General features: G+C 39.9%; 1 protein-coding gene across 1 annotated transcript in view; it reads right to left on the bottom strand.

Moving 5' to 3' along the window:
- LOC115223868 (exportin-2) overlaps positions 1–26,044 on the bottom strand; it is a 103,104-nt gene extending 77,060 nt beyond the window's left edge. Inside the window, exons 1-4 of the mRNA XM_029794567.2 lie at positions 25,962–26,044; positions 23,162–23,255; positions 14,355–14,497; positions 2,181–2,282 (exon numbers count right to left, since the gene is read on the bottom strand). Coding sequence (XP_029650427.1) covers positions 2,181–2,282; positions 14,355–14,497; positions 23,162–23,246 — 330 coding nt within the window. The 5' untranslated portion in view covers positions 23,247–23,255; positions 25,962–26,044. The remainder of the gene's footprint in view (positions 1–2,180; positions 2,283–14,354; positions 14,498–23,161; positions 23,256–25,961) is intronic.
- Positions 26,045–27,637: the final 1,593 nt, after the last annotated feature.

The raw sequence follows: 27,637 nt of genomic DNA, 5'->3' as shown, positions 1-27,637 counted from the left end.
TGATCACCTAACAAACTATTATGTATATGGAGCAAAAGAGAGGAATCAATTTTGCGTCTGTGTTGAAATTATAAGTATAATTGGGTGCTGTTTCTGATAGGTGTAAGCTGCAAAAGAGATTAGGGGAAAGCATTTTTTGTTTGTGATTTAATTTATAACCAAAATCTTTCTTTACATAATCATTTCTGATGACTTTTTTTTTAGTGTGTAATTAATAAAATACCATATCATCATCATCATTTGACGTCCGTTTTCCATGCTGGCATGTTTGGACGGTTTGACAGGGGCTGGTAAGCCTGGGTGCCACACCAGACAGTAGGGTCTGTTCTGGCATGGTTTCTATGGCTGGATGCCCTTCCTAACACCAACCACTTCACAGAGTGTATTAGGTGTTTTTTATGTGGCACCAGTACCAGTGCTTTTTATGCTGCAGCAGCACTGGTATCAATTCTGCTATGATGGATGAGTTTTCTTGAGTACAGCAAGGTGCTGGATATCTTGGTCCTTTGTCACCTTTGTGCAAGCTATGGACACATAAGAGGTACAGCAATATCAGATGAAGTTTAACTGGGAAAATAGTTTTTGTGCATGGAAGGTGCATAAGTACAATAAACACTGAAAATGTACAGAAAATAGACTCCATCAACTGCCAGTGGGGTAAGCCAGAGTAGGTAACCAAGTTAGTAGCAGAAGTGGCTTCTCCGAGAGCATAGCTGTGAGAATAAGAGTAGACTGGGAAAGGTTCAGAGAGCTCCTGAACAACAAAGGGCCTCTCCTTCAGAGTGAAAGGCAGACTGTATGAACAGCTATGCTACACAGCAGTGAAACATGGGCTGTGTAGGCTTGAAAGAAATGAAGCCAGTATGCTTCACTGCATGTGCAATGTCAGTGTGCATGTATGACAGTGTGTCTTGAGATAAAAGTTGGGCATAAAAGGCATCAGGTGTGGTGACAAGAGAGACAACTGCATTGCTGTGGCCATGTGAAATGTATGGATGTGGACAGCCAATCCCTAACTGTGGAGGTAGACCCAGGAAGACATGGGATGAGTTGCCTCCCTTACCTAAAGACCTCAAAATTGTATGATCTGACCTTCTTTTTGAGGTTATTTTTGTAGTAAAAAAAGAGTTGTGCAAAAAACACTTTATTTTGTCGCCAAAAGATTATTGACAACTTATTTTCTGTTATCACCTTTACCTATTTGTCAAGTAAAAGAGTTTTTATTCCAGGGGTCTTTGAAAGTGAAGAGCTTTTTACTCACTCGATCTTGTTTGACAGAAACACTGCCAGTTATAAACCTGCTGTTAGCCCTTTGATACAATAAGTACCAGGCTAAAATATATACTCAAGACTTATTCAACAACTACATAACATGCTAAACTTACTCAAGACAATGACTGATTAAAAACCCTAGAAAACAAGTCATGTCTTCACATGACCAGAATCTAATGACTAAAACCAATAAAAGAATAAAAGGAATTTGTATTTACACAGAGCACATGCATGGCTGTGTGGTTTTTTTATGAATTTCACTTTGCAACCAACTGGTTTGGGGTTCAGCCCACTGCACAATACCTTAGATAAATGCCTTCTTCTACAATGAGTGAATTTGATAGGCACAGGTTGTAGGAAGTGTGTATGTGTGTAGGAATATTGACTTCCTACAGCTTTGCTTAACTAAAATGATAATTATGGTGTCTACCTTGCTTATTGACATAATATAGCTGGGTACTCTGCACTTTCAAAGATTTGTGAAATAAAAAAATTCCTTATTTGAAAAAAAATAACGATTGGCAACAAGAAGAGCATTCAGCTATAAAACCCTTCCTCAAATAAGTCCTCATCCTCTCCACTTTATCTACAAGGTTAACAACAGTGCATTTGTCTGAAGCTAGCAAACTACAGAGACCTCATTTAGTTGTCACAGCTCAAATCATGACAATTCCACACTCTCAGGCAAAGACCAAGTTCCTAAAATGTTGGAGTCTACACTTTGCACAGTAACTGATCTTAGAACCCTTGTCAGCACACACACACACACACACACACACACACACATACGATGGTGATTACACTGATGATGCTAAGTGTGATGATGATGAGGAGGATATGTATGAAAAGTATAATGATGATGATAAATATGACAATGATGCCAAAAATAACAACAAAACTCTACATACCTGGTTCTGTATCTGTTCTGGTGTTTTCAGCATCAAATCAACAATAACCTGTTTAATGGCTGTCCTGTCTGAAGCATGGATTTTGTCAGGGCTGTCATCAACCTGTAGACAATGAATAAGGGCTTTTCTAGTAGACAGTGGATGCATATATTTCTAGAGGACATAGTGAACAAGTAATATTATTTCACTGTGGTGTGGACATTGTTTACATCCATTCAGAGTGGATGTAAACAAAACTGTGAACACAGACAGCATTTTGTGCACAACTGAACAATAGCAATACAGTAAACATATATCAGCACAAGCATGGCTGTGTAGTTAAGAGGTTCACTTCACTACCTCACAATTCAGAGTCTGAATCTACTCCATAGCACTCTAAGCAAATATCTTCTATCATGGAGTTGGATTAACCGCCACACAAGTGAAATTTATTAGAAACTGTGCAGAAACCTGTCATCTCCTCTGTTCTGGACACTATTATACCATGCAAAATGACCAGCTAAGAAAATTTCTCTAATTTTTAATCACTCATTTATCTAACTCGTTATACTAACATGCTATACTTTGATTTAAAATAACTTTCAAAAGTGGTAATCCTTTAAATCCTTGCAGTATTCTAACCCTGTTTCATAACCCATGTGTTCCCATACTTCACTCTGATTTCCTCAGCAATCTCTCCCTCTCTCTCTAAAATTCACAAACATTCTTACCTTGTTCTACAACTTGTGTCTTTCTTATTCTTGTCATGATTTCCTCTAGTGATAAAGTCTTTCAAGTCTCTCTCTCTCTCTACCTCACTAATGTCTTCTCACTGCCATTGTTTGTCTACGATGTGCCCACCTATTTCCACTGGAAATCTCTTCTCTTATATCGGAAACCCCTACAGAGATCTGCCTTGTTTCTGTACTAGATGACTTGAATACCTCCAACCATCCCTCCCTCCCCACCACCCATCATCAACACTACTATATGTGCCCAAAGGAGATATATTACTTAGTAAATTAACAAACCAACCACCTCTTTCTACATATATATAATGGACTACACAATAGCATTTCATTCATTTAATTTAAAAATTGACCTATTTCTGTTTGCAGCACTCATAAAACTTATATTTCACTCACCCCCAATAGGGGCAACAATTTTAACATATTTGAATGTTGGTAGGTTAAAACGAAAACAACTGATATGACATGTCTATTCTCAAACAATCATTGGAACCTTCTTTTCAAGTGCTGAATACCATCTCTTCTACCCATGTTCCCCCACATCAGTTTTCGGAGTTGGTACTCTCAATGCAGGCACATTGAAAGGTAGGTCATTGTTGAGATGCCTGAACAAAGACATGGTGAGAGCTTTAGCCAGGTTCCTCACAGACAAGACACATAGGTATAAAGTCTCCTGGGAAGGTAACACCAATGGGGTAGGTGGTGTAGGCATACTTCTTGCAGAGAAATGGGTGGATAAGGCCATAGAGATAGTCAGAGTGTACGATAGAGTACTTAAGCTCTGGCTGGACTTGCAGAATAGTATAGCAACAACTATTTCTACCTATGCCCCACAAGCGGGCCTACCAAATGAACAGGACGATATTCTTCTGTAGGCTACCTCAAAGACAAATGACAATGATCTCATCTTTGTGGCTGGGGATTTCAAAGAGTAAGTCAGTCAGCAGTCCGGTATCTTCCATGGTGTACAAGGGGACCATGGAATTGGTTCACAAAATTAAGAGGGTACAAGGCTACTGGAGCTCTGTGACGCAAATAACCTATTGATCTGCAACACCAACTTCAGGAAGCCAACCAGCCACCTGATAACCTACCAATCAGGTGACTCTGCTAGCCAGATTGATTACATTCTCACCAGACAGCAGGACGCATGGTTGCACTTAAATACAAAGATCCTCTGTGGTGAAGAATGTACACCCCAGCATAGACTAGTCATTAGTGACTTTAGACTCCAGACCAGAAGGATGCCAAGAAGCAGACCAACCTTTGAAAAGAAGGATTTGGAAGTTCAAGGACTCTTCATATGGTCAGAGATTTAGGGACATCCTAACTGAGAAATTTGATGAAGGAGGAGCAGCTACAGACATGTAACATAGAGGGCAACTGGGAATTCCTGCGGGTCACCTTGTTGAGTGTCACAGACCAAATCTGTGACTGGTGCTAAGTCCCATCCAGATCTAAGTTGACATGGTAGTGGAACGATCCTGTAGACAGGGCCTTTAGAGCAAAGACACAGGTCTGGAAGAGTTGGGGCAGCAGGGAACTGTATCAAATAGCCAGAAGGGAAGCTAGAAGACAGGTGTATCTAGCCAAGGGAGAAGCAGAAAAGAAGAAGTTTGTCTATGTTCAGCGACATGAAGACCAAAGGCTTGAAGTGTTGTAGATTGCAAGACAGTGTGTGAGAGAAAATTGTGGTATGATAGGAGAGAAATGTATCTGCATGGATGATGGTGCACTTGCATTGAAAATTCTGCAAAGAGGCTTGGAAATGCCATTATGAAAGACTGTTGAATGTGGATAACGGATGGGAGGAGGAGAGTCTGCCAAATGCTGACTCAACTGAGGGACCAGCTATCCAAATCGACAGTGCCTTGGTAAATAAAGCAATTAAGGACATGAAGAAAGTTCCCAGCTCATCAGGAATCACCACTGAGATACTTAAAATATCTGGCAGTATGGGTTATGGTCTACTCACCAGTATTGTAAATCAGGTGGTTTATGAAGGAGTCTTACCCAATGACTAGTGTAGTAGCACCATAGTTAACTACTACAAAGGTAAAGGTGATGCCTTAGAAATAATTACAGAGGTATCAAATTGTTGGATCAGGTGGTGAAATTTATGGAGAGGGTCATAGCCTAACTATTTAGGGAGAGAGTTAGTCTAGGTGAGATGCAGTTTGGTTTTGTGCCAGGGAGAAGCACCACAGATGCTATATTTCTGATAAGGCAGCCGCAGAAGAAATACCTAGCCAAAGACAAACTTCTGTACTTGGCCTTTGTTGACTTGGAGAAAGCCTTTCACAGGATTCCTTGAGCCTTTATCAAGAGGTCAATGCAAAAACTAAGGATAGACGAGTGGTTGGTGAGAGCTGTCAAATACAAACCATGTACCTCTATGCTGATGACCTTGTTCTTATAGCTGAATCACTACCAGAACTAGAAGTTCCAGATATGGAAGGTCTAGAATCGAAGGGCCTTAGAGTTAACCTAGCAAAAACCAAAGTCTTTATATCACAAATCCCTTTGGGTAGAAGGCCCTGCTCAATCTGTAAAAAAGGTGTAAGTAGAAACTCCATAAATTACACCCAGTGTAAGCTTTGGACACATAGAGGTGCAGCAACATCAGAGGGAAGTTAACGGAAAAAAGCTTTTGTGTGTGGAAGATGCACAGGTACAATAAAACATAAATGTTCAGAAAATAGACTCTATTAACTACCAGTGGGCTAAGCTAGAGGTAGTAGATAGCTTTTGTTATCTAGGTGATCAAGTTAGTATCAGAGGTGGATGCTCTGAGAGTGTAGCAGTGAGAATAAGATTAGGCCGAGCAGAGTTCAGAGAGTTCCTACCTCTGCTAGCAACAAAGGGCCTCTCTCTGTGTGAAAGGCAGATTTCATGGTGCATGTGTGCGAACATCTATGCTACATGTCAGTGAAACATGGGCTGTGACAGCTGAGGAGATGCGTAGGCTTGAAAGAAATGAAGCCAGTATGCTTCACTGGATGTACATCAATGTGCATGTTCAACAGTGTGTAAGCATCTTAAGAGAAAAGTTGGGCATAAGAGACATCAGATGTGGTGTGCAAGAGAGACAACTGCACTGGTATAGTCATGTGATGCAGATGTATGAGGACAACTGGGTAAAGAAATATCAATCTCTAACTGTGGAAGGAATCTGTGGAAGAAGTAGATCCAGGAAGATATAGGACGAGGTGTGAAGCATGATCTTTGAACTTTGGGCTTGATGGCAGCAATGACTTGTGACCAAGATTTTTGGTGATATGCTGTGCTTGAAAAGACCTGCCAAGTGAAATCATAGTCGTGGCTGATGCTGGTGTCATGTAACTGGCACCTGTGCCAGTGACACGAAAAAGCACCTTTCAAGCATTAGGCCTCAAGGAGGCAAAGTGGTTGAGCTCCCTTTGAGTGTTGAGCTTCACAGAGGCAATGACCAAGACCTTTGGTATTATGTCATACTGGAGAAGAAGACCCATCAAGCCAAGTAAAGCCAGTCATGGCAGATACTGGTGTCACACAAATGGCACCCATGCCAGTGGCATATAAAAGTACCCATTACACTCTTAAAGTGGTTGGTGTTAGGAAAAGCATCCAGCTGTAGGAACCACACCAAATCAGACTGGACTCTGGTGTAGCCTTCCAGCTTGCCAGCCCTGGTCAAACCATCCAACCTGTGCCAGCATGAACAATGAACACTAAATGATGTTGATGATTGTGTGTTGGTAAGGGATAGAAAATCTCTGCATTAATCCAAAATATATTCTCTTCTTTTCAAGGTCAATAAAATACAAGAAAAAATGCTAGAATGGTTATAATTAACTAAAACCCTTCAAGGTGGTTCCCCAGCAAGGCTACAGCCCAATGACAGAAATCCAATAACAGAATGAAAAATATATAACATAGTAAGTATAAACAAAAGTAAATGGGAACATACTGAACATGAGCATTTTTAACAGATAACAGTGAACAACGAAATCCGATTTAGTCATGAACACAACAGTGAACAGCCAGCAATATTTCTAATCTATTATTAAACACATAAACAGTGAAGAAAATATTTGTGGTAAACACAAGCAACATGGTAAATAGCAAACATGCAGAAACAGTAACAGTTCTATGTATTATTATAGACAATGAGACATTTATAGTAAATGAAAACCATATTATAAACAGTAAACAGAGACAGTAATCTTTCTACCAATTATTATAGACTAGTGGAACCTGCGAATATTTCTCGGAATTAATGGTAAACTTATTGGGTTATTCCTGAAAACTTTATCCAAAAATCCTGAAAGCGTAACCTGTCTTGTGTCTGTATCAAAAGATAGTCACTCATCAGCTATTCATTGAAAAGTGAAGGAAATTGGAATATAATGATTACTTAATGCACTTTATATACTTTATGCACAATTTTATAAACTTAATACACAGCACTCATAAAATAAATATTCACTCATATTTTTCCATTTTCCCCACAAACAGAAAAAATTACATAGTCACAATTTCGCATCTAAAAAATAAAAATTTAATATTAAAAAAATTATTTTATGTGTAAAATATTGGGGTCACAATTTCACAGGCATAAACAGTTAATGCTACGTGGTATACTCTGACCCAAGGCAATGGGTCAGAGCCAATACACATTTCAACTTGTAGGTGACATAAAAAAAACTAAGTTCAATTAAGAAAATTACTTTTCACTATGCACTCACTATCACCACCACCACCTCTCTGCTTTTCTTTAATCTCACCATCAGATCATCATGGAAGCACTCCGTCGGTTATGACGATGAGGGTTCTGGTTGATCCAAATCAACGGAACAGCCTGCTCGTGAAATTAACGTGTAAGTGGCTGAGCACTCAACAGACACGTGTACCCTTAACGTAGTTCTCGGGGATATTCAGCGTGACACAGAGAGTGACAAGGCCGGCCCCTTGAAATACAGGTACAACAGAAACAGGAAGAGTGAGAGAAAGTTGTGGTGAAAGAGTACAGCAGGGATCACCACCATCCCCTGCCGGAGCCTCGTGGAGCTTTTAGGTGTTTTCGCTCAATAAACACTCACAACGCCCGGTCTGGGAATCGAAACCGCGATCCTACGACCGTGAGTCCGCTGCCCTTACCACTGGGCCATTGCGCCTCCACGTCATCAGATCATCACCACTCTGCTAAAATTATATTCCTAAATCTCCTCTATATTACTACCTTCAACTAACTTTTTTTTAACTATATAATAAATATTATGTTCCCCCTACTACATGTCATGGACGCTTCTCTTTTCTTCTTCACCTTATCCTCTTTTTCTCTAATCACGTGAAAGCGTTACTGACAGGCTAAGTAATGCAATGACAAGCAGAATTATTATAAGATAACAAAGGAGACAGACAGACTGCATTCGCAAGTCTTGTCAACCACAACCTCTCTAACAGGACAAAATGTATACAATCAACAACGGTTGATCAGAGGGACATTCAATCATGTAGACAATGCCAAAATAATTATATGCACAACATCAGAGTCCACCAGTTTTTCTCTGTTGTTGAATCTGCTAAATTATGAAGAACCATGCTGAAGGCAAGAGACAGACAATGATGAGACATTTACATTGAATGTTGATAACACAGAGATAGTAATATTTCTACCTGTTAAATGTAATCAAGGAAACATTTACAGTAAATAAGCACCTGTGAACACAGGTTGACAATATTTTTACCAAAATATTTATACTGACAACACAGGCAGACAGTAGTGATTATATACAGTAAATATAGATAACATTTCACTCATTAACAAAAAGGAGTATCTGCTAATCGTCCCTTTATTATTAGTGATTTCTAACAGACACATATTCTGAAGGAAAGGATACAGTCAGTTGTGCAATACCCTAGTACTTCTCTGGTACTTTATCAATTTTAGCAGGATGAAAAGTAAGTCTAACCAGGGTGAGATTTGAATAAAAGGATGTAACTAAATACTTTAAGTCATTTTGTCCAGCATTTATTACTGTTTCTGCCACCCCACCCACTTCGCCCACCCATTGATATTTATGAAATCGTAGTCGTGGCTGATGCTGGTGTCATGTAACTGGCACGCAAAAAGCACCTTTTGAGTGTTGGGCCTTATAGAAGCAATGGCAAATGACTGAGACCTTTGGCAGTTTGTTGTGCTTTGAGAAGAAGCCTCATCAAACCACGTAAAATCGCAGTTGTGGCAGATATTGGTATCACGCAAATGGCATGTAAAAGCACTCATTACACTATCAGAGTGGTTGGCATTAGGAAGGGCATCCAGCTGTAGAAAACCATGCCAAATCAGACTGGAGTCTGATGCAGCTGTAGTGAGGCATGACAGAACTATTTTATTGCTGTGTCGTAATTTAGTCGTGCTGGTGAAGTAGACAACCCTAGCTGCTAGTGGCATTCACAACATACCAGCTAAAATGTTATTCCAGTTTTAATAAACAACTTGAAGGTTTTGCCAAATCTGACAGTCCCAGTTTCTTTTAACACTGCACAACCTTTTCTGGCATTTGTTTGTATTTTGTTCTGCAGTATCTAAACCCCCAAAATTAAAATACATAGTAAGTTGTGAAAAATTAAATCATGTCACACTACACACATATCCTTCAACAAATGTTTTATGCTTATTAACATTTTTACAGCAGGAGAATTTTTCTTTATACACACTTTGTTTAGCATTCATTAAAGAAGTAAAATAAATTATTAAGTGCGAAAAACGAATTATGCCTTCTGAATTTCTTGAAACACAGAACTCTTCCTAAAAAACTGGTGACTTTCTGATGTTGGAATATTCTTTTGGAAATATTTCCTACAAAAAAAATTTTATAGCATAAGTATACTCCAGAAAGGAAGATCTGAAATTTCACTGACCACATTTTATTTCATCAGAACTTTGTGTTTTCAACATTCCCAATTTCCTGGCAGGATATGTCTTCATGTGTAGCCTCATGCTAGAGCCAGACGCTCATACCTTGCTGCATTTCAATTTGATTTCTTTTACTTGAGCTAAAATTCACTCCAATAGAGGAGGGAGTTGCTAATGACAATAGTGAAGAAAGTCTATATGTAATGTACTCGTTGTGTAACAAGATGTGTGTAGAAAATATTTCCAGAAGGCAGTTTATAGATGGCCACCTGACTTGTTCACTTTTCTTTCTGCCATGAAACATTGTGGTACTTTGCACATGCACACCAGAACCAAATACTCATACTTCGTCTTACTGATGCTTAATTTTTTTCCCACTCGCCACCATTGGTAAAATATTTTTGATCCTGCTTCATTTTAGATTTGTTTTAGAAAAATTTTAAAGGAAAATAAAACAAACCACTAGGGATTAATATTCTTTTTATTGCCATACTGGTGAATTCCCTTCCTTGAAGATTGTGCTCACTTGTTTTTATTCTTTCATAACAGACTGATTTTTTGCAATTATGAATCACTCTTCATTACCAGCATTTAATGTAAGAATTTGGTTTGTGCAGTTGGAATCGTACTTTGCTGAGAATGGTATTAGCTCAGAGCAGCAATAACTACATATTTTACTGAGTGCCATTCCTTCATCCCTGTCAGCTCCTCTAAAGAATCTTGTAACTGACAGATCTAAAGATGCCTATGAATATTTGGGCGACAGGATGCCGACCCAACTCTCTCGCAGAATGTGAGAACTCACCGAGGGTTCTTCAGAAAACAGCTCGTCTTCTTCCATTTGCCTTCAAATGTGCAAGCCATTCTTGCTCCTATGATAGAGGTCAATACATTTGATCAGTTAGCTTCTTTGGCTGATAAAATATTGAAGTACACTGGTAACAGACTTGCTGCTGTTTCTTCTTCTTCTACTACAGTAGCAACTACTTCATTGGAGACTAATTCTATCACTTTACAGGCCATTCTGGACTTTCATTTTGCTGAAGCTATGCATAAATGCATTAAACCTTGTTCTTGATACTTCTCACCAACATGGAGAGTGGTGCTTTAGACAGCCTTAGCGGCTTTCACCATATATCTGCTTAAATGTTATTCCAGTTTTCTTATAACCAATTTGAAAAACTGGTGAAGTATACAGCCCTAGCTGCTAGTGGCATTCACAATAACATGGAACTCTTTTTCAATGATGACATTTCTTCCTAAACAGCCTTCTTCCAGTTTGCCAGCCCTGGTCAAGCAGTCCAACCCATGCCAGCATGGACAACAGATGTTAAATGGTAATGATGAGGATGATGATAATGACTGAATAGTTGTCCATAGCTCTTGAAAACATCTCCTTTGCAGCAACCAATTCAGCTGCAAGGGACCATCTGGATCAAAGATTCTCAGCCATTTTCCATCTACAGACCCCTTTTGACTACTATTTCATTCGGGTGGACCCCCATAGCTATTCAATGTGTAAAAACTAGTTTTATAGAAACTTCTTTCAAAATTCCTATTTTGTTTTTTACATATTAACTTGTCGTAGGTTGACCAATATAAAATGTTAGAGAAAGAAACCTAGCTGTTTCTTGCAATACATCAACCGATACATATTTCTAAAGCAAAACTTTTTCAAGGACCCTTAAAATACTTTTGTGGATCCCCAATTTACTATTTTGTTGTCAGGACCCCCAAAAATCTTATATGTACCCTCAGGAGTCTCTAGTTGAGAACCACTGATCTAGATAAACATATACAGATGCAAGGAAATGGCTTATGTTGTTAAGCAGTTTCATTCCCAACTATGGGTTTCCAGATATCTTCTTATTCCATGGTACTTTGTTCATGTGTCTGCTACTAGAACTTTAGTCAATAAATGACTTGTGAGTGAAATTGAATAAATGGAAACTGTATAGCAACTTATCATCATCATCATTGGTTAACGTCCACTCTCCATGCTAGCATGGGTTGGACGATTTGACTGAGGGCTGGTGAACCATACGGCTGCACCAGGCTCCAATCTTGATCTGGCAGAGTTTCTACAGCTGGATGCCCTTCCTAATGCCAACCACTCCTAGAGAGTAGTGGGTGCATTTATGTGCCACTGGCACAGGGGCCAGTCAGGCGGTACTGGCAATGACCTCGCTCGAATCTTTTTACACATGCCACCAGCACAGGTGCCAGTAAGGCGACAGCAGTAACGATCACGCTCGAATGGTGCCCTTTTACGTGCCACCGGCATGGAAGCCAGTTGGCTGCTCTGGCAACGATCACGCGGCTCAAGTGCCAGTAAGGCGACACTAGTAACAATCACACTCGAATGGTGCCTTTTATGTGCCACTGGTACGGAAACCGATTAGCCGCTCTGTCAACGATCACACTCGTATGGTGCCCTTTGCACAGACGCCAGACATCGAATTTGATTTGGATTTCACTTGCCACAACAGGTCTTCGCAAGCATAGTTTAGTGTCCAAAGAAGGAAAAGGTATGCGTAAGTGGGCTGTTTACACCCCTGACATAGACCACGAGTTATGGTCTCATTTGGCTTGCCGGGTCTTCTCAAGCACAGCATATTTCCAAAAGTCTCGGTCACTAGTCATTTCCTTGGTGAGGCCTAAAGTTCGAAGGTCGTGCTTCACCACTTCATCCCAGGTCTTCCTGGGTCTACCTCTTCCACAGGTTCCCTCAACCGCTAGAGTGTGACACTTTTTCACACAGCTATCCTCATCCATTCTTGCCACATGACCATACCAGCATAGTCATTTCTCTTACACATGCATGTATATATATATATGTATGTCTGTGTGTATGAATATAACAAAAATAAAACACGAACCTGCGCATACAATAAAAATAATATATATAGTCAATTGAAGACAAAAGGACACACCTTGTCACTCTTACTGACAGAAATACAATAAACCATTGATCAGCCCATAGGAAACATATCATCAAAGATGCTATCTGTTTCTTTACTACCCACAAGGGGCTACACACAGAGGGGACAAACAAGGACAAATGGATTAACTCGATTACATCGACGCCAGTGCGTAACAGGTACTTAATTTATCGACCCCGAAAGGATGAAAGGCAAAGTTGACCACGGCGGAATTTGAACTCAGAACGTAACGGCTACGCGTTTTGCCCGGCGTGCTAACGTTTCTGCCAGCTCGCCACTATCATTCACAAGATACATGAGTGACCATCATTATCTCCATATCTGCTTTTACTATGTTGGCATAGGTTTGGAAAGATTAGTGAAGGAGTATTCATTAGCCAAATACACTTCCGGTCTCCAACCCTTTCATGTTTTCAGGTAAGGTATTTTTGTTCTGCAGGTCTTCACTCAAAATCAAGGAAACTATCAAGTCACAGATGTATTGTTATCACGCGATGTAAATAAGATAACATTTTTTGTTCAAAGGGTATTAATGTGAAGGCATGTGAAAACATACATACATGGGCTTCCATTCAGTTTCCATGTACCAAATTTTCCTCACAAAGCACCAGTTTAACCAAGGCTGTAGAAGACACCTTGTCCAAGGTGCCACACAAAAGGACGGAACTCGAAAACATTTGATTGTGAAGCAAACTTCATAATCACACAGCCAAACTAACCTCATTGATCAGGGAAAACTGAATGACAATTTAATCAAGACCATTAAAAAGTGACTTCCTTTTCTTGCATGATAAGGATAACAAGGGATCTGCCTATAATGAATAACCATTAAATTTCCCATAAATTATGCTCAGCTGTTCAAAAAAAAAAAAAAGGAAAAACACTTTAGACAACATAGCTCTTCAGAATGATCATGACAAGAATGTCTTTGATCAGAGGTCTGCTGGAACAAGGCTGACCTGGAACGAAATAAGCCAATGAAGGAACCTAATAATATTTACTCAATTTACTAAAGATAACAGCCAAATCTCCTCACATCGCATCCTGCCTGCATTCAAAAGAACACATTGGAAAAGACAGATAAATAAAAATGGTCACATTACAACTGAAATGATTATCATGATAGGTGTGCTTCTTCTAGACTGACTTGGTGTTAAAGAAACAACTACATACATATAAATATAAGGGTTTCTGCCAGCCTGTATCTGCACAGGCCTAAGTAAGGTTTATTTTTTAGTAGAAGACAGAGAGTTGCCCAGACATACAAGTCTTCTCTCTCCACAGTTACTGATATTCTCAAAAGGCAAGGGCACAGCTTTAAGGTTAATACAACTTGGTACCAGTGTTACTGCAAATGTTGTCAGAATACCAAGAGCCAGAGCAGATACTGCATGCCATCCAGTCTAACACTCTAAAAGTCCCACCAATCCACTGCCCACATTGAAACATTTTCATTCCTAAGAAGATAAATAGCAAAGCTGATTTAGATGGCATTTGAACTTAAAGCACAGAATCAAAATAAATACCAGAAGACATTCTATCCAACCATCTAATAACTCTGTCAATTTGATGTCTTAGGTGAATATATGATGCAGAAAAATACCTGTCGCCAGTTTCTCTTGATATAATTCTTGAAGGTAACAGCTGCACTAAGACGGATGTGAGCATCAACAGAATTGTCTAACAACTTCAGCAATAACATAGGGTAGTTTTGGTTTATTTCAACAGATTCCAGAAACTTCTCAGCTGAAAAAGAGAGATTTCCAAATATTAACAAGAGAGAAGAAAATAACTCCGAGAAATGTTATGTATACTAAATACAGACACAGTAACATTTCATACAAGTAATAAAGTGAGTTGAAAAACTACAGAAATGCCTAAAATCTAAAATGGGGAAGGAATGGATGAGGAGACAAATATAATGAATCAAGAACAAGGATTGATAAAAGGTAGGGAAGAGTTGATGATGACTAGAGATCAAGTAGTATTTAGGGTTGGATGTAGTGAATGTAGAGGGGTAAGAGAAGGTTTAGAGACAGGGAATAAGGGAGTGAACGTAATAATTGAAGAACAAGCACTGAGGAATGATAAACAACAGGAAAAGCAGATGATGACTAGAGACAGGAGTGTTGAACAGTGGATGCAGTGAGTACTGGATGGAGGAGGGGTGATCAACAATACATATGAATTAGGAGAGGTAGGGGAGAGTAGATGATTGACAGTACAGAAAGGGATGAAGAAAAACAGCAGAATAATAATAATAATAATGATGATAATGATACAACAGGCAGAGGAAGCATGAGAGAACGAGATGTATGGTTGGGTAAGATACAAGAGTGTAAGGGGAGAGCAAGAGATGTAAAGCTGGTCAAGTACAGTTCTGCTAACATTTAATTACAGCAGCAGAATACTGCAGTTAGGTAACAAAGAGATTCACTGAGATGGGCACATCATTTCATGTATTACATTACATGTTGCCAGTCCAGTCATCTCTTCTTGAAGTTCAAAGTCCTAGGATCAACCATCACTATTTCATCCCATGTCTTCCTGGGTCTCAACTTTTTACAAACTCCATCCACATTAAGTAATCAGCACTTCTTTATAGATTTATCTTCATCCACATGTACCATACATCCTCACCAATGCATTCTACTGTCTTGCACACTCTACATCTGATTCTGTTTATGCCCAATTTCCTTTCAACATATTTGTACTATCATTAATGCACACTCACACTAAACATCCAACAGAGCATGCTAGCTTCATTTATTTCCAGTTTTCTAAAATTGTCTGCATTCACAGCTCATGTCACTACTATACAGTATTGCAGTTCTAACACAAGCATCATACAATCTGCCCTTCAATGTGACAAAAAAAAACTTTGTTTCCAACAGTAGTAGTAGTAAGTCCTTGAACTTTTTCCAACCTACTTTTACTCTGACTATTATACTTTCAGAGGTACCACTTCCACTGGTAATTATGTCTCCTAGGTAACAAAAGCTACTGACTATTACTAATAAGTCCTCCAGGCATTTAAGAGAGTCAATTTCTGGTGTGCTCATTATATGTATTGCTGCAGCACATTTGTCACATATGAAGATAGCTTACCTGAGATTCCACAATCCCTTGTATGTCCATAGCTTACATTGGGTAAATATATGATGGCTATTCCTACTCCTTTTCTGCATATTGAGAAAGGCCTTTTCCCCTGAAGGCCACAGGGTCTCATCATCATTTAACACCCATTGTCCATGCTGGCATGAGTTGGATGGTTTGACCAAGGCTGGCAAGCTGGAAGGCTGCACCAACCTCCAGTCTGATTTGGCATGGTTTCTACAGCTGGCTGTCCTTCCTAACGCCAACCACTCCATGAGTGTAATGGGTGCCATTTGCATGACACCAGTAGCTGCCACGACTGCAATTTTACTTGGCTTGATGGGTCTTCTTCTCAAGCACGGCATAATGCCTAAGGTCTCAGTCATTCGTCATTGCTTCTGTGGGGCCTAACACTTAAAAGGTGCTTTTCACATGCCACCTTGCCTTTGTGAGGCCCAATGCTTGAAAGGTGCTTTTTATGTGCCACCAGCACGGGTGCTAGTTACATGATACCAGCATCAGCCACAACTACAATTTCACTTGGTCTTCTCAAGCACAACATATTGCCGAAGGTATCAGTCATTGCTTTACCACCTCATCTCATATCTTCCTGCATCTACCTCTACAGTTAGAGATTGGCACTTCTTTACACAGCTCATCCATAAGCATCACATGACCATACTAGCAGTTGTCTCTCTTGCACACCACATCTGATGCCTCTCATGCCCAACTTTTTTTCAAGATGCTTACAATTTGTCGAGCATGTACACTGACATTGCACATCCAGCAAAGCATAATGGCTTCATTTCTTTCAAGCCTATGCATATCCTCTGCTGTCACAGCCCAGGTTTCACTGACATGTAGCATTCACTCTGAGGGAGAGGCCCTTTGTTGCCAGCAGAGGTAGGAGCTCTGAACTTTGCCCGGCCAATTCTTATTCTCACAACTACATTCTCGGAGCATCCACCTCCGCTACTAACTGAGGCACCTAGATAACAAGTTATCTACTACCTCTAGCTTACCCCGCTGATAGTTGGAGTCTATTTTCTGTACATTTTAGGTGTTTATTGTACCTGTGCATCTTCCACACACAAAAGCTATTTTCCCTGTTAACCTTCCTCTGATATTACTGCCTCTTATGAGTCCAAAGCTTACACCAGGTATATCTTATGGAGTTTCTACCTATGCCTACAGATCAAGCAAGGCCATCTACCTGAAGGAATGTGATTTGTTTGCCTTCCTCTAAGACTTTGGTTTTTGCTAAGTTAACTCTTTCAGGCACTTCAATTCTAGACCTTGCTTCCACACCTGAAACTTCTCTAGTTCTGGTAGTGATTCAGCTATAAGAACAAGGTCATCAGCATAGTGGAGTTCCCATGGGCAACCTGTCTTAAATTCCTCTGTTACTGCCTGGAGGACTATGATGAACAAGAGGGGGCTGAGGACTGATCCTTGGTGAACCCCTACTTCTACATGGAATTCTTCACTATACTTATTGCCAACCATCACCTTACTGACAGTGTCCCTGTACATGGTTTGTATTTGACAGTTTTCACCAACCACTTGTCTATCATGAGTTTCCACATTGACCACCAGATAAGGGATCGGGGGATCCTGTCAAAGGCTTTCTCCAAGTCAACCAAAGGGAAGTACAGAGGTTTGTCTGTGGCTATGTATTTCTCCTGAAGCTGACTTACCAGAAATATAGCATCAGTGGTGCTTCTCCCTGGCACAAAACCAAACTGCATCTCACCTAGACTAACTCTTTCCCTAAATAGTTAGGCTATGACCCTCTCCATAAATTTCACCACCTGATCCAACAATTTGATACCTCTGTAATTATTTCTAAGGCATCACCTTTACCTTTGTAGTAGTTGACTACGGTGCTATTACACTAGTCATTGAGTAGGACTCCTCCGTGAACCACCTGATTTACAATACAGGTGAGTAGACCATAACCTACACAGCCAGATATTTTAAGCATCTCAGTGGTGATTCCTGATGGGCTGGGGCTTTCCCTGTCTTCATAACCTTAATTGCTTTATCTACCAAGGCACTCGGATAGCTGGTCCCTCATTTGAGTCAACATTTGGCAGACTCTCCTCCCCACCATCCATTCTCCACATTCAACATTATGACATTTCCAAGCCTCTTTCTTTACAGAATTTTTAATGCAAGTGCACCATCATTCGTGCAGACACATTTCTCACCTATGACATAGCAATTTTCTCTCACACACCTGTCTTGCAATCTGAAAGACTTCAAGTCTTTGGTATTCACATTGCTGAACACTAACTTCTTTTCTGCTTCTCCCTTGGCTAGATATACCTGTCTTCTAGCTTCTCTTCTGGCTATCTGATACAGTTCCCTGCTACCCCAATTCTTCCAGGCCTGCTTCTTTGCTCTAGTGGCCATGTCTATAGCATCATTCCACCACATCATTCTAGGTCTGGATGAGACTTAGATTTGGTATGTGGCACTCAGTAAGCTGACCTGCAAGAATTCCCAATTAACCTCTATGTTACAAGTCTGTAAACCTTCATCATTGCTAGATTTACCTTCAGGCCTTTAAGATTTAGCTTACATACCCAAAATTTCTTCTTTAATTCCACCATTGATTCACCTATGAGAACTAGATCATCAGCATTGAGGAGTTCTCATGATAAATGCCTCTATGATGGCCAACAGGACTATGATGAATAGAAGACTGAGCTGTGATGGACGTCTACCTTCACACTAAATCTATCACCAAAATAATTGTTGAACCCCAATTTACTTACTGCATCTTTATACATAGTTCGTACAACACTCCCAGGTCATTTATCAACACCTATTTTCCTTACTGACCACCAGGTTACTGAATGTGACACCCAGTCAAATGCCTTCTCCAAGTCAACAAATGTCAGGAATAGTTTACTCTTAGCCAAGTATAAGGTGCATTCCAGAAGTTATGAGACATTTTCAGGAGAGGCAGTTGTAACTGTCTTACATTATTGTAATTTCAATATATCATTTACTCTGCTTGCGAAGACCTGTTGGTGCAGGTGAAATCGAAACAAATTCGATGACTGGCACCTGTGCCAGTGGAGCGCTAACAGCTCCATCCGAGTGGGATCACTGCCAGAGCAGCTGTCTGGCTTCCGTGCCGGTGGCGTGTAAAAAGCACCATTTCAGTGTTATCGTAAAGGTGATGCCCTAGATACAAATAATTACAGAGGTATCAAGCTGTTGGATCAAGTAATGAAGGTTACGGAGAGGGTCATAGCCAAACTGATTAGAGAGAGAGTTAGTTTAGATGAGATGCAGTCTGGGTTCGTGCCAGGGAAAAGCACCATTGATGCCATATTCCTGGTAAGACAGCTGCAGGAGAAATATCTAGCCAAAGATAAGCCCCTGTACCTGGCTTTAGTTGACATGGAGAAAGCCTTCGACAGGGTCCCCCGATCCCTTATCAGGTGGTCAATGAGGAAACTAGGGATAGATGGTTAGTGAGAGCTGTGCAAGCCATGTACAGGGACGCTGCTAGTAAGGTGAGGGTTGGCAAGGAGTACAGTGAAGAATTCCGGGTAGAGGTAGGGGTCCACCAAGGTTCAGTCCTCAGCCCCTCCTATTTATCATAGTCCTCCAGGCAATAACAGAGGAATTCAAGATAGGTTGTCCCTGGGAGCTCCTCTACGCTGACGACCTTGCTCTTATTGCTGAGTCACTATCAGAACTGGAGGAGAAGTTTCAGGTGTGGAAGCAAGGATTAGAATCGAAGGGCCTTAGAGTCAACCTAGCTAAAACCAAAGTCCTAATATGTAGGAAGGTAGACAAGTCACAAACACCTTCAGGTAGATGGCAGATGCTCAGGAGCAATAAACACTGAAAATGCGCAGAGACCAACTTCCGCTACATTCCAGGGAGAAAAACTAGAAATAGTTGATAGCTTCCATTATCTAGGTGACCAAGTCAGTAGCGGGGGCGGGTGTGTTGAAAGTGTAACTGCTAGAGTAAGAATAGCCTGGGCAAAGTTCAGAGAGCTCTTACCTCTGCTAGGGACGAAAGGCCTCTCACTCAGAGTAAAAGACAGACTGTATGATGCATGTGTACGAACAGCCATGCTACATGGCAGTGAAACATGGGCCGCGACTGTTGAGGATATGCGTAAGCTCACAAGAAATGACGCCAGTATGCTCTGATGGATGTGTAATGTCAGTGTTCATACTCGACAGAGTGTAAGTACCTTAAGAGAAAAATTGGACCTAAGAAGAATCAGTTGTGGTGTGCAAGAGAGACGTTTACGCTGGTATGGTTATGTGGCGAGAATGGATGAAGATAGTTGTGTGAAAAAGTGTCACACCCTAGCAGTTGAGGGAACCTGTGGAAGAGGTAGACCCAGGAAAACCTGGGACGAGGTGGTGAAGCACGACCTTCGAACTTTAGGTTTCACCGAGGAAATGACAAGAGACCGAGACCTTTGGAAGTATGCTGTGCGTAAGAAGACCCGGCAGGACAAGTGAGACCATAACCCGTGGCCTCAGCCCACTTTATGCATACCTTTCCTTCTTGGGACACAAAACTCTACTTGTGAGACCTGTTGAGGCAAGTGAAAAACAAAAACAAAATCAAAATCGATCAACATCAATGGAAATCGTAGCTGTGATACCAGTGCCGGTATGAGAACCATCCAAACGTGGCCATGGCAGCACCACCCCGACTGCCTCCATGCCAGTGGCACGTAAAAAGCACCATCTGATTGTGGCCATTGCCAGCCTTGCCTGGCCTCCGTGCCGGTGGCACGTAAAAAGAACTATTCGATCATGGCCGTTTGCCAGCCTCGTCTGGCACGTAAAAAGCACCCACTACACTCATGGAGTGGTTGGCTTTAGGAAGGGCATCCAGCCGTAGAAACATTGCCAGATCAGACTGGGCCTGGTGTAGCCTTCTGGCTTCCCAGACTCAGTTGAACCATCCAACCCATGTCAGCATGAAAAGTAGACGTTAAACGATGATGATGATGATTGATGCCCTTACTGTCAAAAGAAAAAAGGATCCCCTTTTTTTTACAGCACGGCATTATCTACATCCACTGAGTAGATGGTCAACAATTTTTTTTTTTTTTTTGAAGGAGTTCAGGAAGAGATTTTTTTCACAAAAGACCAGAGCACCTGCACCAGGACAATGCACCAATCTCCAATTCCATCTACTCGACAGAGATGAGCATCAAAAATGTCCCTCACCATCCCTGCAGTTCAGACCTTGCTCCTTGTGACTTTTGGCTGTTCTCTTAGCTGAAGGAGTGACGTGTGATTGTGACAAGGGTCTTGGACACTTTGGGGGGACTTCCATGGGGGCCCTCATGAAGTAGATGGAGTGCTACAACAAGCACATTGAAGTCAGAGGATTCTACTTTGAAGGAGATTTGAGTTTTGTACTTCTTTGAAATTAATAAATGTCTCTCCTGAAAAAGTCTCAAACCACCTAGAAAAAAAATCTCAAACTTTATATTTCTCCTTTAGTTGCCTTACCAGAAAGACTGCATTTGTGGTACTTCTTCCAGGCATGAAGTCAAATTGCATTTCAGATCAATTGTGCTATGACTCTAGCCATGACTTTCATAACCTGATCCAATAGTTTGATTCTTCTACAATTTCCTCTCTCTAAGACATCTCTTTTGTTATTGTAGCAATTTACAATGATACTGCTGTACCAGTCATTGTGTATGACACGGTTGGATCTAACTTGATTCATGTTTTGTACCTCATCAGATATTTTAAGCATCTTTGCAACCAAATTTGATGGACCCTTTCTTTCTCTTCATATCCTTAATTACTGTATCCACTGATCTCTTTATAGAATCAGCATAAGGAAACTCCTCTTTACTCCATGCATCCTCTAAATTCAGCAGCTTCTCAAAATAGCACTTCTATGCTACTTTCTTGTTGCCCACAATGACGAATACCCCTTCATCATTCCACATGTACCTCACATTCGCAACACTCTGACTCACAATCCCAAACACTTCATACTTCTGATCATCACCCTTAAGCAAGTATACCTGTTGCCTAGCTGCCCATGTAGCTGTTAAAATACACAGTGTCAACAAAGTAAAATTGACAAGTGATCTGTTGGCTATTAGTACTGAGTTACCTACAACTTCTCTTGTGGGTGTCAATTGGAGAGGGATGGACTCCATCAGATTGATAAACACCTAGGATATATGAAGATAATGGTTCACTCGTGTCCCTGCAGTTTAACAGCCTCACCAATAAGGGACCCTCTATGTAGTTACTAAACCACCTAGAAATAAAGATAATCTCCCACAAATTATGCCATCTTTAAATAAGCCAGTAATATATTAGATGCCCTCAAAAAGATGGTGATGGCCGAAAAGCCTTTCATCACACACCTGCTTCATCTAACCATTTTTTGTTGCCAAAACAAGGTAGCAAGTCAATCTTCACAATAGATTTAACTATACCAATAGTTGCTGTTTAGCTCCAGGTCAATTTTTCATTTTGTATATCAAGCATCGCCAAATCTGTCATACACGACAACTAATTGGCACAAGCTCACAAGGCTACAAATGCACAGATAGTAAATGAGTGTATATATCTATTCTCAATTCCATCTGACAGGCATCAAATTGGAGACTGCCGTGGATAGATCCATCAGGGATCACACACACAAGTTTGCATGGCTCCAACTACACTATGGAAAAATGTTAACATAAGCCTGAAATTGTCTCTCATAGATCCATTCTTCAGCAGCAGCAAACTTCCCCAGCTTATATGACTCAGAATGCTGCCAGCTGCAGTTAGTAACTGCCAAGGAAATAGTGTATGATATGTAGTAATGAAGCTGGTAGGCCAGACCATCCAGTCCTGACAATTTTCCTCTCACACAGTAGCTAAATGTATATGCCTCTTCAACTGAAATTGACTTTACACAGCACTGTATTTTCAGCAGAGAATTGCAGCAGACCATTAAGGAGGGCATCAAAGTCCACTGCTTCTTGCAAACAGATCAGCAAGATACTGCTTGGAAACCAAACATATCTGCTTGGAATCAGTACATATTTATTATGGTTCAACAGAGACCAAAATATGACTTTGTTACCATGTTGTACCTGTTACATGAACCCATCAAACGTCTTGCTTCAGTGAATGTGCTCAAGAAGGAGTGAAATATCTTTCACGCTCCTCATCACAGGACTGGCTGAAGGTCAATCAGCACATATTTTGTGATGTTTCTTCTAATCAGATAATTAGCATCTTCTCAAATCTACTGTTTTCTATTATTATTTCTTTGCAAAAGCCACAATAAACCAACCTTTACGTCTGGTAGTGACATCTGAGCTTAAAGTTTCCTGGAGATAATTAGCAAGGGTGATTAAATTTCCTTCAGTCACCTCCATTGTGGATATCTGAAATTAGAGAAGAGAGTAAACAAAATTGTGAGAGGGAAAACAATAAAGTTGTTAAAAAAACACTTAACTTTATACCATGTCTTCATATGCTGAATGGCCAAGCTACAGAATGCAAACACCATTGCTACTCAAGCAGTATCAATGTAAAGATATGCAGACATACACAACAAGCTTCCATACAAGATACTGGTCAACCAAGGTTGTAGTAGAAAATATTTATTCAATGTGCACCTCAGTGGGATGGAACCTGAAACTATATGGTTGAAAAGAGAGCCTCTTAAGCACACAGCCATGTCTGTTCCTTAATTTTAAGTTTCTTTTATAAGTAGTTATTAGCTCTTTAGTTGCAACTGTGGTTGTGTAATTAAGAACTTCTGGATGTAACTAGAAGCTATCCTATTCAAAAATCAATCAATCATCATTATTGGACTAATTTGTGTTTGATCTGGGATTATCTGAATGACTTTAAGCATTGCTTCAAATGGCATTTCCAGTTGATTTGTGGAAAAAGAAAAATGCTTTTAATTTGTGTTGAGAAAAATTCTCAGCTGTAGGTAAATAATATATTAAGGTAGATATTAAATGATGATAATTTTAATACTGAAATTCTAATGAGGGAGATTCTAAGTGGTTGCCTCGCTTGCTAGAATAGTTAAATCTACCTTGTCATACACTACACTCTGAAATTAGTGAATAGAGAATGCAGCTGAAAAATGTCCAAGATTCACCATTCTTGGCAAAACATTTCTTCATAAAATGCACAGGCCTGACTGAGTGGTAAGAAATTTGCTTCCCAATCATATAGTACAGGGTTCAGTCTCACTGTTTGGTACCTTGGACAAGTGTCTTGTACTATAACCCCACACTGACCAAAGCCTTGAATGGGTTTGGTAGGTGGAAACTGAAAGAAGCCTATCAAAAACTTTAAGTCTTCTTTGAGACTGACTGCATTGAAAAAGTAAAAACTATCTACAGTTAACTGATATTTTTTTAATGCTAAAAATGAGTGTTCCTCTGCATTTTATCTAATTTCTGACTGATATATAGCTATAGTTGAACTTTACAAGCTTATTTCACTTTCAGTTGTCATCATATTTAAACTCTTTAAATTTAAGTTGACTTATCAGAACCGAAAGGCATTTTTCAAAGAAAAAATTATTTAGGATATTTACAATTTTCTTTTGAAAAGAAAAATGTGTTATATCAAAGAACAAGAAGAAATTGGAAAGAAGTTTCAAGTTAAAATTAAATTTGGATGTACACAATATTTAAGTGAAACACACTTTAAGATTCATAAAATAAATGAAGTTTGTGTCATGAGCAGAAATGTACATACTGATGTTTCAAGAAAAGACTTTCAAAGAAATAAGAAGTATGTCAGCAGTGAAGGAACGTGGGGCATTGAAAATCTGTGCAGAAATAACAGTATGTTGGAAATCTGCAAGGAAATAAAGCATAGAAGGAATGGCAACACTCCAAGATTGATAGCGGGAAGAATAGGAATTATCCTTAAGCTTAGGTCCTGGACCAAATGCTTGTGAAAGAATGAGCTCCGTTAAAAGCACACAATGGCCAGGTTGTATAAAAACTAACAGACAAGACTAAGTCTACCAGCCAAGAATACAGTACACAAATAGCTGAAATAAATATTACAATGTAACTAGATGGTAAGAAGTAATTTATCACTGGGTTTAACACCACCACCGAACACCTTCGAGGCATTCAGTCCAAGTCTCACACCAATCTTGGAGGGACATGAACAGTGCCTTCCCTCATGACCAAAAAGATAAAAAGAAAAAAAAATCTCGTCAGCGCCCTAAAAATTCCGACAATCCACCATTCTTGACTGGAACTTGATTTTATCGACATTCCACTTCCGAAAAGACGAAATACAAAAACTGACTAAATCCCAAGAATTAATAAAATATAAACCAGTTATATATCAGCATCTACTCAATTGAAGGCGCCACTCCGTTATGACCCTACATTTCAAAACGAATCACGACATCTGCAAAGATCTGAAATATTTTCTCCAATTTCCGTTTACTTTTTCCCATGTATTCCTTCTGCTGGATATTTCTTTGCGATAATGTTTGCGATGGCGTTGCCGAAGCGCCTAAGGATGCTATGATGCTGGGTAGCAATGGTGGGGCACTGAAATGTATTGGAACTTTCAGTAGTTGTTGCTATCGCTATTTAGCCCCGGTGTCAAACTTGACAGAGATCTACAGCGAAAGATGTTCCAGCCATGACGAATTTATTTATCTAGGATCACAGGTTTTCGCAATGATGGCAGTGACTTAAAGATTTGACCCTTGTTTCTAGCAAGTCACCGGTTCCTTCGTCTGTTCATAGAAGTTGACCAAGAAACGTGTTGCGATGTAAATTCACAACTCTTCGTTCCTACGCAGAAGCGCCTTGACCGAATCATCAAGTTTCTTACTCTCCTGTTTGTTCTTCCATTTAGTTGCAGCTGACAAATGCCATCGCCAGATTTTAAAACTATTTTCTTTACATTTGAGGAGGAATTTCCAAACCAAACTTACATCGATGGAGAACACTTTTCATTTTTACTCAGATGCATTAAAAACATAGAAACTTTACATATATGTGTGAGATTACATATGCTCAATATCAATTATAAATGATAAAAAAATGAATGAAATAACGAGATTTGTGAAAAGAATCCTAAAAATTACTCACAGGAGACAAACAGCGATTTTAAAATGGCGCCGTAAACTGTTGCATAGAGAGTTGTACTAAGGGAACTAACCTAAGGCATTTCCGGTTCCGACCCGCAAGACTTGGTGTTATTGTTCAATAACGGAAGCTCTAATATCTGTTCTTATCGAACACAGGTACGTAGTCAAAGGAATTCAAGTCGAACCTATACCATATATATATATATATATATATATATATATATATATATATAAGAAACCCTTTTCTCCCACCCCTAACCCTAACCCACCCCCATATATATATTAAAAATTTTTTTTACGGCGAGTGACGATCTTCTTCAAATGTAAACAAACACACGTGGCAGTTACATATATAGGCAAGACTTCCTTTTGTACCCCACCCCCAAAACACCCCTTTTTTTATTTAATTTTTTTTCTATGCAAACCTCAATTTGCGAGAAAATGGTGGAGGGGAGGAAGTCTTTCCAGGCGATGCTCCAGCATGGTCACAATCAAATGACTGAAACAAGTAAAACAGTAAAGAGATGTGTTTTTATTTGTATAGATGTTTATATATCTACGCGAACATGATGTTGACTGTATATATACGTATGTGTGAATATTTGTACATATATATGCATATGCGTGGTTTTGTATATCCGCGTATGCATGTAAATGCGTATGTGTGTGCGTATAGAGATATGTATATGAACATAATGCATGCATGGGCACATGTGCGTGTATGCATGTATATATGTACGTGTATGTAAGTATGTATATATACACGTGTGTATGTATATATGCCTGTGAGCGTATGTAGATTTTATGAACGAAGATTTACTTTTCTACGCCTATTGGAGTAACTTCAGTGTTTTTGTTGGGTACAAAAGTAAGTCTTGCCATTATAAATTTACCCATTGCGTGGCATCTTCGGCAAGCGTCTTCTACTATAGCCTCGGGCTAACTAAAGCCGTGTGGGTGAATTTGTTAGACAGAAATTGAAAGAAGCCTGTCGTATATGTGTGTGTGTTTTTGTGTCTGTTGCAGTAACTTAGCAGTTTGGCAAAAGAGAATAAGTACCACTCTTTAGAAAGTAAGTCCTGGGGTCGATCTGTTCAACTAAAAGGCGATGCTCCAACATGGAACAAATAAAAGAACAAAAATCGCAGGAGTGGCTGTGTGGTAAGAAGCTTGCTTCCCGACCACATGGTTTAGGGTTCAATCCCACTGCGTGGCACCTTGGACAGATTTCTTCTATAGCTTTGGGCCGACCAAAGCTTTGTGAGTGGATTTGGTAGATGGAAACTAAAAGAAGTCCATCGAAATTATATGTGTGTGTGTGTTTCCCCCCCCCCCACCACCACCATCATCGCTTGACAACTCGTGTTTGTGTATTCACATCCCTGTAAATTAGCGATTCTGCAAAAGAGGCCAATAGAATAAGTACTAAGCTTACAAAGAATAAGTCTTGGCGTCGATTTGTTCGACTAAAGGCGGTGCTCCAGCATGGCTGCAGTCAAATGACTGACACAAAAGAATTTGTCTCGATAACCACTTACCTCCTCCCCCACCCCACCCTATATAAACTAGCTCACTCAGATTCCCCTACTTTTTATCACCTCGCCAAAAGAGTAGAAAAGATGTTCAGATAAGCAATCTTGTTCTATCAACCTCGTACATCTTTAATCCTTCTCTTTC

Source organism: Octopus sinensis, linkage group LG24 (genome assembly GCF_006345805.1).
Source record: "Octopus sinensis linkage group LG24, ASM634580v1, whole genome shotgun sequence".
NCBI lineage: Eukaryota > Metazoa > Mollusca > Cephalopoda > Octopoda > Octopodidae > Octopus > Octopus sinensis.
This window is presented reverse-complemented; position numbering and strand designations above follow the sequence as displayed.